General features: G+C 41.4%; 1 protein-coding gene and 1 long non-coding RNA gene across 5 annotated transcripts in view; one reads left to right on the forward strand and one right to left on the reverse strand.

The window, feature by feature from the left end:
- Eip63E (cyclin dependent kinase Eip63E) overlaps positions 1–15,996 on the reverse strand; it is a 112,868-nt gene extending 96,872 nt beyond the window's left edge. For 3 of the 4 annotated variants that reach the window (XM_033385505.1, XM_033385504.1, XM_033385503.1), the window contains exons 1-2: positions 15,781–15,996; positions 14,902–15,154 (exon numbers count right to left, since the gene is read on the reverse strand). In XM_033385505.1, the coding sequence (XP_033241396.1) occupies positions 14,902–15,097 (196 nt within the window). In that variant the 5' untranslated portion in view covers positions 15,098–15,154; positions 15,781–15,996. The remainder of the gene's footprint in view (positions 1–14,901; positions 15,155–15,780) is intronic. The other variant, XM_001352832.4, reaches the window with a different exon arrangement.
- Positions 8,581–9,115, forward strand: LOC26533465 (uncharacterized). The gene is made up of 2 exons (XR_001453340.2): positions 8,581–8,712; positions 8,784–9,115. It is a non-coding gene; the product is annotated as an uncharacterized lncRNA (long non-coding RNA).
- Positions 15,997–16,876: the final 880 nt, after the last annotated feature.

Here is a 16,876-nt window from a genome sequence, read left to right on the forward strand (position 1 = left end):
GAGGCAGAGAGAGAGGGGCGTCAGAGAGAGATGGAGAGAGACAGGCGCCAGGCAGGTCGCGGGAAAAAGTCACTGCTTTAGTGGCATTCGGCGAACTGCAATCTGCACTGCTTTGTACGTGTATGCCTGCCTGTTGCACTGCTTTCTTTGCTCATCCTACACATATCTGCTCTTTTTGCACTGCTTGTGTGTGTAACTACTATATGCACTGCTTTAACCGATCCTGCTGCTTGCCTTCTTTCCTTTGTTCCCCGAAATATTGATTATTGAACGAATTTTCTTTGTTTTCCTAGAGTTTTTGGGCTTTCTCCCCTACTGCCCTTGGCCCTGACTCTCTCTCTCTCTCTCTCTCTTTAGTCTTCCTTTCGCCCCCTCTGTTGCACGAAGCATTTTCCCTCATCATTCCCTTTCCGATTGCATTGCCTGCCGCCTCTGTGACGGGCGCGTGTGTGACAAGTGTCAACAATTATCAAGTATACGCCACATGCACAGCTCCACACGACTCCACGCTCGCTCCCCTCCACGCAACACGTGCCTCAATTGCCACCGAAATTAATTGAGCTCTCCGCTTCGATCTGCTCCGCTCTCATGAGACTGTCAATTAGCAGGAAAATCAAGCAAATTTATGGCCGCAAGTGCGAAACCAGCCGAAAAAAAAATATATATCAATAGATACACGTATTTACAGACAGCTACAGATACAGCTACAGATACAGATACACATACGATATAGCCATCAAATCCGCCTGTCAATTTGTGAATTTAAGCAGAAAACGCGTGTCCGTGTCGGACCCATAAAAACACAAAAACAAATCACAAATAAATATTAAGATGCTAACAAAAGTTGACCGAAAAGAATCAAACACACGCACACCCAGAGAGAGAGAGAGAGAGAGATCCGAACATGGGGATACCCTTTAAGAAAATATATTTAATTTTGAAAGCCCTGAAACCATAGACTTTTGGAGTCAAAAACTCCTTGGAAATTAAGGTTTTTCTTCTACCAAAAGTTAGAAGTTTTTATTCCTATAAAAGCCATTCCTATGATGTTAGAAGTTGGAAGCTTTTATTCCTATAAAAGCCATTCCTATGATGTGCCAGTAGACATGGAAATTTCCAAGCTTGAAGCCATTTTTGTTGCAAATCTCTTCGGAGAAAAGGTTTTTTCTACAACAAATGAGAGATATCTTTGGGATTATCCATAATCCCATGAAATGAACACATTTTCCATTCGAAAACTTGTAAAAATTATACCTTTTCCCCATCAAAACTTGTTTTCTAACCATATTTCTGTGATTTTTCTCATAGAAATTGTTTTTTTTTTAGCGATTATTCTAACACTTTCCTTATCGCTTGCCAAACGTGTTTCTGGGGGTCGTATTCTCGTAGCACTCGTAATTCTATCACTCTACCAGTAGTATTATTTATTGTTTTATTTATGAAATCATTCCTCTAACCAAATACCGGTGTACAGATCTATCGGTAGGCATTTTAAGGTTCTCTCATTTCTTTCTCTTCTAATAATCAAGACACCCTCTTAAGAAAAAAGGGTAATAATAATACTCGCAAAAAATATCTTTTGTGAAGAGCAACAGAATGTCAAAAATTAGCAACGAAAATAAATGAGCCGCAAAAGAAAGAGAGAGGGAGGGAAAGACAAAGAAAAGAAGGAGGGAGAGGGAGAGGGAGAGGTAGAGGCAGAGGTAGAGGGAGACAGAAAAGAGGTTGAAGAGGCAGAGATTTCCTATAAAGAAAAGCAAACTTTTTTCCATAAAGTTGATTAATATTTTTCCTTCTTTTTTTGTCGTAATTTTTGGTCTTCTTTTCTTCTTGTTTCGTATTTTTTTCTTCAATTTTTTCGTATATTTTTTCTTTTTTTTTGCATAGTTTTTTGTTTTTCTTTTTTCTACTTTTTTCCTTCTTTTTTTTCTTCTTTTTTTTCTTTTTTTTCTTCTTTTTTCCGTTTTTTTTCTTTTCTTTTTTCTTATTTTTTCGCTCTTTTAAGTCACTTCTTTGCCAGTCTCTCTCTCTTTCTCTCTACTTTCGACCAACTCTTTTGGACTCTTTCCTTCCCCCTCGCCCCGCCACGCCCCACCCCACCCCCCCTTTTCTATCCGCCAAATCTCTTTCATTCTGCCGCATTTTGTGGTCAAGTAATTGTCGCATTATCCACGAAACTTGTTGCTAATTTTGACAGGCATTTTCGCGTTTTAGCCCTCTTATTGCCACCCTGCTTCTTGGCCAAAAACTTTGCGTGAAGCCAACTTAATGATGGCTAATTAAAAAAAAAAAGAGACAGTTCCAGACTGCCAAAAAGTATCTCTGTATCTTTTATCTACTTTAGAGACAAAAAAAAAGCAGGAAAGCAGCGAACATAAAACCCCGAAAACCAACACCCGCCCCCGGCACCCCCTTCCCCAAAGATAAGTCTCGTCTGTCATGGCAATTAAACAGAAATCATTTTTGTATCTTTTGTGTTTGTTTGGAAAACAAGACGCTTGCCTGCTGCCGCTGCCGCTGACTTTGCTGCTGCGTTTAAAAATAGCTCAAAAAGATAGCCAAAAATATCCCCAAAAGATACGCGCTGGCAGGGCAGACACACACACACACACACACACAGACAAATAGATGTATTCAGTATTCAGTAGTCGGGCAAGTGCTTTTGTTATTTCAAGAAGCAGCTGAAAGCAGCCCACGCATTGGAGAACAGAGGCTGGAGCAGGGGCAGGGGCGGTGCAGGGGCGTGGCAGGAGAAGTGACAAAAGTGGGGGGAGAAGTGGAGACCAGCAAACAAATTACAGCCTACAGATGACAGCTGTAGGGCCCGAGGAACAGCAGCATCCTGTGAAAAATTCAATGTTTTTTGGGAGGGGAGAGCGGTAGAGCGGGGGGGTCGAGAGTCAATAAATACACAGCTCTACAAATACTCTATCCATGGAATTAAGAGGCCAACAAAACAGTCTCTAAGAACAGGGGGAAATGGTGAAAATTAGTCTTTAATTATGGGGCAAAATTCCATCAGAAATTATGGATTTTCCTCTACCAAAAAGCCAAATCTTTGCCAAGATCTATCCTGTGTGAGTCCACCCATTGATGCCATACCCTAGAAAGTGCTTCCAAGTGCAGATTTAAGGAGTTCTCTTGAAGTTTCCCTCGCCACAAACCACAACAAGTGATAATCCCCAACAGGCCCCACAGACTCTCCGAAACTGGAAAACCCAGCGAACGAAAGCTAGACTTTTGGCAAGGACATCCCCTAGAAAAAAACAACACAAAAAACAATAGAAAAATGGGTAAGGAGGAATGGAAACCCCCTAGAAAAAAAGAAAGAGGAAAAACTAGAGGAAAACGAAGACACAATAACAAACAGAAAATGGCATAATAGGCTTTCCAAAAGGGGGGGGGGGGGGGGGAGGGGAGGGATGTATCTGGAAAAGCGCAATCAAGCGTTAGACATAGTTTTGCTGCCTGCAAAAAAAAAAGAGTAAAAAATCATAAAAAATTCCAGAAGGAAATACGAGTAAAGGAGGAAAATTCTAGAGGGAAATGCGAATGGATAAAACGCAATGCTCATACAAATTCTTACGCACATTTGGGCGCAGAAAAGGAAAAGCCCAAAGGCAGAGAGATCCCACACACACACACACACACACGCACACACCTGTCAGAGGCCCAAGGACAACAGATGGAGGTAGAATGGAGGGAGGGGGTGGGGTGTGGCTGGGCACCCGCTGTTGCTTTACGCAAAATTGAAAAAGATACAAATTTCCACATTACACTTTTTGCCATTTGCCTTTATTTGTATCCCCTTTTGGTGCCCTGCAATCGAGAGGGGGTATATGCGACTCGGGGGGGGCGAGAAGGCGCCACCAAACGTGGTGGTATTGGTTTCCAATCTTTTTGCCCTGGAACTAGGGAGCTACAAGATCTAAAGCAAACATTCCACCCCCTTGAATCGATCAAAACAATGTGGAGATCATTATCATCTTGTGTATCAAAAATCATCACAATCGGAATCGATTATCTGCCGATAAGTAGATGCGATGAATCCGCATGGGCTTGGCTTGGCCACCAAAAACCCTATTAATCGAAGGATACATCCACGTAGGGATCTCTCTAGTACAAATCTGCTCCAGAAAAACCCAAATTATTCAATGGTGTACAGGATTTATTCTTCGTTTTAGGTGCTTCAAAGTTCATATCTTTCAACGAACGTCCTCTGTTTTCCGAAGTCAAACTCTTAGTACACTATCGATGTACCTTCTTGGCCTGCCCCGGACTGTCCGTATCGATAGATATACACATTTTACTCCCATAAATCGATCAAGAAACTTCGCTGTGGCAGAGTCGTAGATATAGATCGTATCTAACAAAATACATGACAAAATATAAATGAATAAATACATAAATTTATAATTAAGAAAAACTACCAAAAACTACAAAATCGGATAAATTTTATTACTGTTATTATATTTTTATTATTATTATTTTATTTTTATTATTATTTTATTATTATTATATTTGTATTTTTAATATTATTATTATATTTTTATTATTATTATTGTAATTTTTATATTATTATTTTATTTTTATTATTATTTTTTTTTTTATTATTATTTTTTTTTTATTATTAATTTTTTTTTATTATTATTATATTTTTATGTTTTTATTATTATTTTAATTTTATAATAATTATATATTGTTAATATTATTATATTTTTGTATTATTGTATTTTTATTTTTATTATTATTATTTTTATTATTATTATTATTATATTTCTATTATTATTATATTTGTATTTTTATTAGTATTATTTTATTTTCATTGTTATTATTATTGTATTTTTATTATTATTATTTTATATTATTATTATATTTTTTTGTTTTAATTCTAGAAAATTGTCCGTTCATGGAATTTGGGGATTCCCCTGAATATGAAACCCCCAAAAAAAAACAAAAACAACAGCTAAAAATCGCCCATCAGTGGGTATCTTGAGGTCGCTACACGGCTCTGGAATGTTCTCCCTCTCTCTCTCTGTCTCGCACACACACTTTATTTAGCTTTCCTTTCATTTCTTTCGTGTGCCTGAAAGTGGCAGTAAAATTAAATGAAAAAAACGAAAACGAACCAAAAATAAATATAAAATATAAATTCAGAAAATTCAGGAGGAAAACTCGGTGAAAAAACTAGATTGCCAGAGCTCATCCGATGGGGCGACGGGGCGACGGGGAGTGAGGGAGATGGAATATTGCACATTTGCATTTAATTAATGTTCATTAAATATTTACAAATTGCGGTAAATTACCGCAAAATGTTTCGGGTGTGGAAAACAGAGACAAAAACCCAAATGGAAAATGGGGGAAAATTGGGGAAAATTGGTAGTGGGCGTATAGTAACTGTTGTAGTCTCTTCCTCTCTCTCCCTCTCCCTCTCTCTTCCTCTTCCCCTCTCTGTATCTGTCTCTGTCTCTGTTGTACTGTGTGGCACTATGCGGCACTCGCCTGTAGCATGTGGCACACATTTTGCGGTGCCACTGGGTCCACTAGCGTGCGAATTTTCGGTTCGATTTGATGCGTGTTCCGCTGCGGTTATCACTTGGTTGCATACCCCCCCACCCCCTGCTCCACCCACAGGGCCGCGATACGATATGTGTGGCATGTGGGCGGCAGGGGCTTACAGTGGTCACAATTGTTGGAAATTTTCGGTGGTTTTTGCTTATTTGATTCGCGGTGAAACGTATTTCGACAGCAGGAAAGTCAATACCAAAACATGCAGGCGGCGGGGGGGTTAGGGGGGCAGGAGAAATCTCTCTTGGGGTTGCAAACATTAAATGGAGGCTTTGACATTCTTTGCTTAAGATTTGAAGCCAAGAATCGGGGAGGTATCTCTGGGGATGGCTTTAAGATGGCTACACAGATGTATCTTTAGCTTAGGCAGAGATTATAAGGCCTTTTTTACTGGAAAACCATCCATATATAGACTAACATTATGAAAAATAATATTTCAGGTTTTTAGAGAAGGATTTGGAGAGGAAGAAGGATCTCTATAGAGGACATATTTGCTGTGGAATAATTTAGAGGGTTTTGAAATATTTATTGGTCTTGAATCGCTTTTTGGGATCGAAACTTGGGGGCAAAAGGCTCTGCTCTTAAGCAAAAAGGGTACCCTCTACCTCCCCTTCTCTTAGCACCCCTCCCTGTCACCCTGTAACTCCCCCAAAACCCCCCCCCGTTCCCCCCGATCCCCCTTTTTATGGCCTAAAACCACTGTTGCAAGTGCAGATTCCCCGCAAATGGAATTGATTCGAATGGACATGCCACATCAGTTGCATACCTTTACTTTACGAGTGTTGCAAATTTAATTAGTTTGAGAAGATGCCCAGATGCCATGCGATGGGGTAAAGGGGGGGGTGGGGGGGGGTGGGGGAATGCATGCAATTGACAAACGGAATTCTGTTCTGCGGCTGCAACGGATTCTGCTCCTTCGATGTGGAATAAATCAATCAGAGAGGGGGGTAGGGGGGTGGGGGGGGCGGCATAACTTCACGGCACTCAATTATCGAATGATTTTCCATTCCATTTCCATTTTTGGGGGGTTGGAGCTGGGGGGTGGGGGGTTTTGTGTGTGAAATTTAATTTGAAAAATATGCAAAAATTCGCCATTCAATCGGGGAGAGAGAGAGAGAGAGAGACACAATGAAAATAACGATAAGGAAACACAAACGAAATGCCGCAAAACGAAAAAAAAAAAAAAAAAATTGCAAATTTCTTGGTTTATTTTTTTGTCATTCATTCGTTCGATGACAGAAGCGACACTCAAGCGACAATTAAGCAACGAAATAAAAACCAACAAAAAAATTCACAGACGAAACGGGGAGGAGCGGGGGGAGGGGGAGGGAGGGGGAGGAACGGGGGAGACGGAGAAATTGTTAGTCGATGATGTTGTCCGATTCAGAGTCCGAGGCGGAGATGTTTCCGCCACAGATACAGATACAGATACAGATACGTCACAGAACATTCAACGGCATTCAAGTGGAAACATTCTGCTGCTCCACACCGCAATTGTGGGGGAAGGTATCCATTGAGAGAGAGAGAGAAGAGTGGGGGGGAGTGGCCATGGGCATGGGCATTCGTGAATCATGAATATGGAATTTGTGGATACATATTTTCGAGAAGTAAAACTATTTGCGGGTTTTTTTTGTGGCGAGTGATAGATTTAGTTCGAGAATTCCTTGGAAAATTCATTGGAGTTTGCTCTGGAGAGCTCTCCAGTGGAAATTCTTCGACCAAAACAGTCACGTTTCCATCACTATCCATCGGAGAGGACTCTCAGCTTTTATGCTTCCACGGGCCATTTGATTTCCAAGGCGCCCTCGCCCCTCCCCACCAAGGTGGAAGGCAGGCAGCAAGCCAAATGTCTCTATCGAAAAAGATGTCCCAGGGGGGGGCGGGGGAGGGGAGGGTGAAAATTCATATTCCAAATGAAGCAAAGAACATAAAAACTGAACGCCAGACGTTCGTTGGGGGGGTTCGTTGGTTCCTTAATGGAGAATCCACTTTTATTCGCGCAATTAGCAGCAATTTGGGGGCGTGGCCGGTGCGGGGGAGGGGGGGGTGGGGGGGACATTCAATATTCGGTAAACAGAGCTTAACATTCGGACATGGGGCCATTCATTAAAGTCTGACAGCAAATTGCATTACATTACATTACTCGACTTTTTTTTTTGCTGCCTTTTTTCACACGCCCAAGGGGCAGGGCGGGGGGGTGGCGGGTCTGGTGGGGGAATGGCATTTGCAAAATGCAAATTACGCTAAGCAAATTAGCGCGGAAGCAGCGCCAAAGTGCAAGACGAAGACAAGGCAAAGAGGCCATGGAGGGGAGGGCAGGGAAGGTGAGGGGGGTGTAGAGGAGAGGGGGGGAAATGGAGTGTGTGCCCTGGAAATGTAAGACAAATTAGTTGGGGAATTTCACACAGAGAAGAACGAACGTACAAAATGTGTATGTGCAACGTGTGGGTGCCACATTCAGTGGCAGTGGCTGTGGCAGTGGAAGGTTACATTCAGCAACGAGGTGCCAAGAGATACCTTGCAACAGAATACCGAAGGCAGGAATAAGCCGGCAAAGCGAGTAATACGATTATTTTCGGGCCAATTATGATTGTGCGTGTGAGTCATGCCACAGCAGCAGGCAACGTGGCTCCTAATTGAGCTTCAAAAGGGTGGAAATTGAGCAAAGGTGTAAAAGAAGGCAAGCAAAAGGGGGGGCAAAAACAGGAAACAGAAAGAAAACCTTAAAAATTAAAAAAACCCCAAGCCAAAGCCCCTTTAAATGGCAAAAAAAAAGCTTTAAAAATAAGGAAAATAAATTTTAAAAAAGCATAAAAAGGGAAATACAAAAAAAAAACAAAAAAACAGCTAAAACCCATAGGATATATTTTCGTTCCGAAGTGTGCTTATATATGGCCGATATTGGCAGTTAAAAACGAAAAGCAAACCATCCTCCCTAAAGGAATTCATTAATTTGTTGCATAGACCCCCGAAAACCGAACTTGGGCATACCCTAAGGTGGCAAATACTCCCAAATATTTTGGGCATCACACATTCATTGACTTCGGTCTTCCGTCAGAATTTTGTGTGCCTTTCAGGAATCCGAATAGAAAATTCAGTTTGTTTCACACTTCCGAGAATACAGTTTCGGGTTTCCTATAAAAAGTTAGTTTTTTTTTGTGTATTTTTTTTGTGTGTTTTATTTTCAAGATTTAATTCAAAATTTTCTTCCTCAGTTCGGCAGTTTTTTACCTCGGTTGGACCCAGGGACTCTTTTATTTCATAGATGTCCATGGGCCTTGGTCCTGTGCCCCCTTCAATCATCGTTGGAGGGGACAGTTCCCAAAATGTCTTACTTCAGTTGGACCCAACGACACTTTTATTCGTAGATGTCTATCGTCATCTTCATCGTCATCGCCACTTGGTCTTGTGCCGCCTTCAAACATCGTTGGATGGAACAGTGCTGTACTGTTCCTTCAAAACTCTTAAACAGATCGTCTTCGTCTCCTATTTTATCAAAAACTTAATATATTTTGATACTATCAATAAATATATTTTGTAAAAAAATTGCAAAAAGGCTTGGGAAGATTGATCCCTGCTTTCAAAGAGCCATAGCATGGGCTAGGGAATAGGGAACGAGCCTGAAAGAATGGTTTCCGGTGGGCTTCTGAGAGGATGAATGGAGTCCTGCTTTCCATAAGCTCTACCTATCCGTAGAACCATGAACCATGAAGGAAATAGTCAAAAATTTCACATTTCACAACAACAAACGAGGGGGAACGTTGTGAGTTGCTGCGGAGACCGCAACTCTACATTTATACCCGATACTTAGTCAGTATGGCTCTCCTCCGGCAGACGCCGCGAATATCGAACGACGCGACATATCACAGAAGTCTGGATCCGAAACATCGTTGCTCTAGCTCTTATAGTCTTTGAGCACTAGGCGCTGAAGGGGACGGACAGAGGAAAGACGGACAGACGGACAGACAGAGATGGCTCAATCGACTCGGCTACTGATGCTGATCAGGAATATATATACTTTATGGGGTCGCAAACGATTCCTTCTGGACGTTACACACATCCACATCTAATATACCCCAATATTCATTTTGAGTATCGGGTATAAAAACCCGAATAATTGTATATCATAATTTTCCACAAATACAAACCAGTTGAAATGTCTTTTCCAGCTGGGAAAAACATTAAGATTGTCTCAAAAAGAAATCTCCAATATTTTGTCAGGCATTTAATGTATAATATATGTAAAATCTATGCCAATCCTTTCTTGAATAATTGCATCTAGCTATCTAATCTACATTGAATATTAAGCGTACTTCATCAAAAGGATCCCCAAAGCGGCACAAGAGATCTCCCAAGTAACATTTCCAGCTGAAAAGTACGATTCCCAGGATTTTGTTCTCCCTAAAATATGAGAAAAGATCTCCAGCAATCTTAATGCTTTTGATTCGTTAATTTCCTGCAACTTCCTTGCATTTTTAATGATACAAGTTGACATATTACCACGGGAAGCACCTTTCAGAGGAGGCACAACCCTCCACAGCCCCCCCTGTCTATGCCTCAGTTGAGTTGTTAAGAAATGCACAATAAGCCCATTCATAAGTCTGGCCTGGGGCATAAACTCTCACGGCAATTTAGCTCAAGTCTTCACACTATAACCACCATGGAGCAGACCACGGAGCAGACCGTGGTCGCCCACAAATCAAATTGCAATCCCCGCGAGAGCCGCGAGAGAGCTGCTACAGGAAATGCGATGAGCAGACATACACCTGGCATGGCATGGCATGGCATGGCATGGCCTGGCCTGGCCTGGCCTGGCCTGCTGCTGCTGCTCATGACAAACTGCCACTTCAACTGTGTGGCACACAGCAGCGGAGTCGGAGTCGGAGGCAGAGGCAACTGTGGCAATTGGAGAAGGGACACAGGTTGCGCGGGCAATTGAAAAATGACGCCCAGCCGTTGGCCGCTAGCCGGTGAAATGCATTCCACCAAATGAAGCCCAGGGTCCAGGGGTCCAGGACGACTCCAGGCACGTAGCAATAAAATATAGAGTGCTACGACTCAGGGATACCCATTTGAGGGGATTGCTGTGGGTAGGAGAAACCAGAGAAGACGGGTAAAGGAGAGTCATAAGAAGGGGCAACCTCTAAGAGGGCAAATGGAAGTCTTTTCTTCAGATTCTAATGGCAATCATTAACAGATTTCTATAGTTTTAGGCAGTGAGGTAAGAGGTTTGGATTCCCTTATGTTTTCAGATCAAAAGTAGTTATTTTCCAGCTCTTTTGGTGTCGAAAAACGCTGCCTTTTATCATCTTCCAACTTCTGGAACATCTCTTTCGTCTATGATATCTATGATACCCCTTCGAGGCCCCCAACTACGGGGCATCAAGAGTCGCGTTGGCAGCATCTGGCTTTGGGGGAAATCCACTTTTCTGCAACTGTTAACCGAACCGTAAACTCGAACCGATATGTCAATATAAATACCATACACCTGCTGTCCCTCTCCCTCTCCCTGCTGTCCCTCTCCCCCGTCCCTGTCCCGCACTCTGCTGTGTACATTCGAGTTTATTTTGTTCATTATGTTTTATTAGCAATCCACTAATTGCAAAAGTCTCCTCCACTGGCAAATATGGGGAGACGGCGAGAATATTTGTATTTATTTTTTATGATCATTAAATATTTGGGAAAAAAAGCTATCTACAAGCCTATTGGTGGCCGAACTTCAATGAATGTTTTTTTTTCTTTTTTGTCTTTTGCTAAAATGAAATTATAAAACATTTTGCCTGACTTTTGTTGACTCCGAGCCGTGCACTAATTGGAAATGGGAGAACCACCAAAGGTAGGTGCATACATACATACATATGTATTTGTTTGTACATATGTATTGGTTCTCTTATAGTAGTATTTACTGTTGGGGTAAACGCATTGCATTTGCTTTGGGCGATAAGCAACTGATAAAAGCAAAATAAAAGGCAAACAAAAACACAAAATGTAATGTCAATAAGGAATGAGGAATAAGAGATAGGCAGAGAGGGAAGAGTGGGAAGGGGGGGAAGAGTGGGAGAAAGGGAAGAGAGAGTGCTGCTGCTGCTGCTGATAATGGTTTTTGTAGTCCCAGTCTTATGTGCGCCACAATTAGTTGTGATAAATGGTGAGGGGGGAGGGAGTCTTTCAATCTGCAATGGCCTTTCAACTGTAAAGTTTATTGATTCTTTAGATGTCAATGGCATATTCTACAAATTCAATGTTCAGTGCTTCTCAAACTGTCAAATAGTTAACTTTCATAGCGGTGACCGTAGCAGTGGCCTTTCAACTGTAAAGTTTATTGATTCTTTAGATATCAGTGGCAGATGGCAGTTCATCTCAAACTGTCATAGTTATCTATTCTGCAAATTCAATGTCCAGTGCTTCTCAAACTGTCATAGTTATCTTTTTGCAAATTCAATGTTCAGTGGTTCTCAAACTGTCAAATAGTTAACTTTCATAGCAGTGACCGTAGCAGTGGCCTTTCAACTGTAAAGGTTATTGATTCTTTAGATATCAATGGCAGTGCATTTCAAACTGTCATAGTTATCGTTTTTACAAATTCAATGTTCAGTGCTTCTCAAACTGTGCCATGGCGTACCAATGATTCCCAAACTGTATAATGTGTTTCTTCTGCAACTGCTAGCAGTTCATCTTAAACTGTAAGACATAGTGACTCTCCAACAGTAAAGGGTCTGGGTTCTATAACTGTAATAGTCAGTGATTCTTCAACTGTATGCATTTGGATCAACCTCTTCCATTACGAGTAGTGCATCTGCAACTGTACAAACGGATAAGAATGATATCTTCCACTGTATTTGGTAAGTGATGCCACAACTGTAAGCGGTATATGCACTTGAAGTGGCCACAAAACTGTAAGTTCTTGACTCCGAACAGCTTCATCATAGCTTTCAAGTCCTCAAATGGGTCTCTTAAAGCCCATCTAATTGTGTGAAGGGTTCAACCCGCACTAGAGACGATTACCAGCCCCCACTAGACCATTAAACCATTCAACAATTACTTATAATTTCGGTCTAAAATCGCAGACCAGTCATTCTGTTCTCCACTAATATGCACATCACTCAAGTGAATCACAAATGTATGACTGCTGTTTCCAAGCCATCTTATCAGACATTCCTTCTTTTTTTTTGCTGTGTTTCCTTCAGTGATAACAGGCACAAATTGCTTGAAAATTGTCTAAATATACACAACATATGTACGGATAAAAACAAAGAAAAGAACGACTAGATATTTAGGCGTGTTATCTAATGATGGAAAATCCATAAAAAAAAACCAGACGGGTTTTTGCTTGAAATTAATTATTATTGTACGGTTTTATCCATGCTTTCTTTAGCCACTCTTTTTGTGAGCATAGTTTATTAAACTTTCTTGCGAAAAAAAATAAAGCAAAAATAAAACTAAACATTTGTGGCGGCCATGGTTTGAGGGGGACTTATATCGTGGTGGTTGTGGCGTTTTCTTATGGTTTTTGGCTTTAAAAAAAGCAGGTTTTTGCATTTGGCCTTTGGCATAAGCCAAAGCCACACACACACAGGCACAGCCACAGAAAACTACAACTTGAGGGGGCAAGCCGCTACCCTGCCGCAAGTCGCTCTCTGACTTGGAGGAGGAACACACCTATGTGTGTGTGTGTTTGTGTGTGTGTGTGCACCATTCACACAGATGTCAGGGTATATGCATAAATAAAAGGTAAATTGAAAGAGCATAAAGAGAAATATGCATGTGGTGTGGTTTACCCTTTTTTGCAGCACGGGTATTCCGGTTTCAGCGGCAGCCCGGAGATCATTCAGTATCTCAGTATATATACTGCGCAGAGTTCTACGAGTATTCCATGGCCTGTATCTTTAGTTTTGATAATTCTCAACTGTTTTTTTGTCCGATTCAATGAAAAATCTACCCGAAAAAGGATATTCCCTGTAAGATCTCTGGCAAAGGGTATTCCCCTTACCATCCTCCATTTCTCAGTGATTTCTTTTTCTCTTTTTTTTGTATTTTTTTTGAGTGCTTTCTGAGGCTGAGGCTGCCGCTGCCGCTGCTGCTTCTGCGTGTAAAATCAATAAATTCGAGCGGGTTCAGAGGTGACGACAGCGTCGAAATGCCTATGACCTTCAGGCATTTTGCTGGACTGACCTTCGCCACGCTCGAAAAAATGCTCCAAGCTCCCTCACCCCTGACCCCTGCTCCTGCCCTCCATTGCTTCGCATTTTCCGCCTTGGCAATTAAATTTTTGGTACTTAAACATTATTTTTTTTTTTTACACACATTTTTGCAGTTGCGGCAACAGCATTTCTTAATTATTGTTTTTAAGCTTCTTATTGTTGCTATTTCTGGTTATGGTTTTGTTGTTTGTTGTTGTTATATTTTGTTTGTTTTATTGTTGTTGCTTTTATGCTTGAATTTGTTTGCCATTCAACGGCGGCTCTCATTAATTTCTTGCCTTATTTGCTGCCCTCGCCATTGCCATCGCGCGCCCCCGCCTCCCGCCCTCGCCTTCGCCCTCGCCCCAGTCTTGTTTTGTTGACCAATTTTTCTTTAAACAACTTTTGGCCTGATCCGAAATGAGCCACAAATCCATACATCTACTATGTACAAGCATATACATACATATATATATATACATATATATCTATCCGTATTCGCATTCGCATTGCTCAACAAGTTACATCAGCGGACGGGGGAGGGCAGGGACGGGGGGGAGAGCAGGAGAACAATGCTAAAGATTAAGCTCTTGATGGATTAGCAGTTAATCTGTGTGTCTCTGTGCTCGAGTTTTGAGTGGAAATGTATAAAAGACTAGAAAAAAAATTTAAATATTTAAAAATACGAGTCGATTTTTGTACGAAATTTGCAAATTTCTGCCTCCATAAATCTGATTAGAGAATTCTATTTTCTGATAAGCCCCATACTCTTTTCTGCCCCGAAGATCTTCTATTGGCAGTCCAGCAATAGGTGAATATTCAAGAATTTAGTAATTCATCACATTTGGACTTTGATTTGTTTAATTTTCAGCTCAAAATTCTCCTTTTTCATTTAGTTTCAGAGCCATTTCCTTGAACTACAGTTTCTGAGTAACTGAACCGGCTGCTCAAACTGTATGCCCGCTCGCCTTGAACTCTAGCTGTCTGTAGCATCCTCCTCTCTTAATTTCCCATTCCTTTTCTTTTGCTATTCCCTTTTTCGCTGACATCTGGCTTTGCATATGTATTGGATTGGTCCTATCGCTTACTAGGTCAGTTTTTGTTGTTGTTGTTGTTCTTGTTGGTTTGTTAGTTTTTAGTTAGTATAACCTACCATCTTTAGCATTTGTTGCCGCTTGCCCTGTGGTCGCCGTTACCCCCGTTGTGGCCATTGTTGTCGTCTTGTTCGACGTTGGCGTTGTGCTGGCCGAGGCTGCTGCCGACGCCGATGTTTGTGCTGCTGCCGTATAGAATGTTGTTGTTGTGTTGTCCACGGCGCCAGCAGCAGAGAGGCTACGCGAGCAGTGCATTAGTCACGTTTTTGGATGACGCTCGGGGGTGGTGGGGAGGTTGGAGAGCACTTGCTGCTGATAAGAAAGAGAGTATCGCGGATATTATAGTTGGATGGAACGTGGGACGAGAGGGGGGGAGTGGGAGTGGGAGTGGGAGCAGGAGCAGGGGAGCACACACACACACATATAAAAAAAACACACACACTGAAAGACACACGCGCGAGCGGTAGATAATTTCTTCTTTTATTTCATCACCGAAACGTGCGGGAGAGAGTGAGAGGGTAAACAGCCTGCAGGCAGAGAGGCGGCAGCAGCACTGGCAGAGGCAGAGATCGAAGCCTTACACGCACACTATCGCACGCACACGGACACACGCTCTCTTGAATTTGGGGCAGCGCTTAATTATTTATTGGTTAATAATTTTCTCTTAATTGTTCTTCCTCTTCCATCCACTGTATTATACATGTATTTCAAACCAAAAAAATTCAATTGTTATTTCTTTTCTTTCTTTTTTTGTTATTATTGGCACTTTATTGCTCTCTCGCTCTCGCTCTGCTTGTGCTGATGTTGCTGCTGCTAGCGCTCTGCCAGCGCGTTTTTGTTGTTTTTGTTGCTGTTGCTGTTGCTCTGCCGTAGCCGCAGCCGATGCCGCTGCTATTGCTCCAACACTTTTGTTGCACTCAAAACGCACGTGCACTCACCGTCCTTCACTGCTCATCGATCAACAACAACACCGAGAGCAGATTGCACATGTTTTTTTCACAAAATTTACGCGTTTTATTGTATAATTTTAAAATTAATTTTAACGCGACGACTCGCGGGACTCCACATAATGGGAAGAAAAAGAGGGTATGGACGACAGGCAACACGGCCACGAAGTTGGACGCATGCAAGGTGAAATCCACCCCATCTGCCTAATATACCTTTGGAAGACCAAAAGCCGATTTTGTTTCCAAGGTATAATGTCCGCACACGCGCCGTGAGGGGTGAGGTTCGTACGAACCTCGCAATTTGCTTGGCTATTTTTGCCTGTTGTCCATACCCCTTTCCATAGCCCATGCAAAGTTACGACTCATTTTTTCGTCGCACTATGAGCCTCTGAGCTCAGAAATATACCGAGAAATACCATAAATATATTCCATCACACATATTCCTCGTTTTTGATATTCCGTCGAGTATTACTAGCTAAATAGAATCCTCAGCCCTGCCCACATAGTTTTATCCCATTGATTAATAAATTTTCCACAAGATTTGTTACTTTTAAGTGTTCCCTTTTATTTTTTTTTATCTAAAACAAGGTTTAAACAAAACAGTTCAACCAAAAAACAGTGGCAAAGTAAGTGAGTATGGAATCAGTGCTGCCATTTCAGCTTATTGTGAGCTAGATTTGACTTATTTTAAAACAAAATAGCTTGAAAAACAATTGAAATGCTTATGGCTTGAAATCTATCTTATTTCAAATTTCATTTAGCTTATTTTGGCTTCAAAAAATGTGGTAAAAACAATTTTTGTTATTTGATTGTATTGTAATACTTGTTAATATTTATTAACAAATAGGATTTGTCCTATTTTTTCTTGCTATGCAAAAGTGTTTTATAAACAAAATTTCTACATTTTCTGGTTCAATTTCGATGAATTTAAGGAGAGGCTACGCAATGTGCCAACTGAATCCACATAAGCGTACTGCTGCTTATTCTAGCTTATTTTTTCTTCAATCTAGCTTATGGTGACTCTCAAGATCTGGCAGCACTGGTACCCAGTGTCAGTATATTTACGGTATATTTTTAAACGAGACGG

The sequence above is a fragment of the Drosophila pseudoobscura genome, chromosome X (genome assembly GCF_009870125.1).
Source record: "Drosophila pseudoobscura strain MV-25-SWS-2005 chromosome X, UCI_Dpse_MV25, whole genome shotgun sequence".
Taxonomy (NCBI): Eukaryota; Metazoa; Arthropoda; class Insecta; order Diptera; family Drosophilidae; genus Drosophila; species Drosophila pseudoobscura.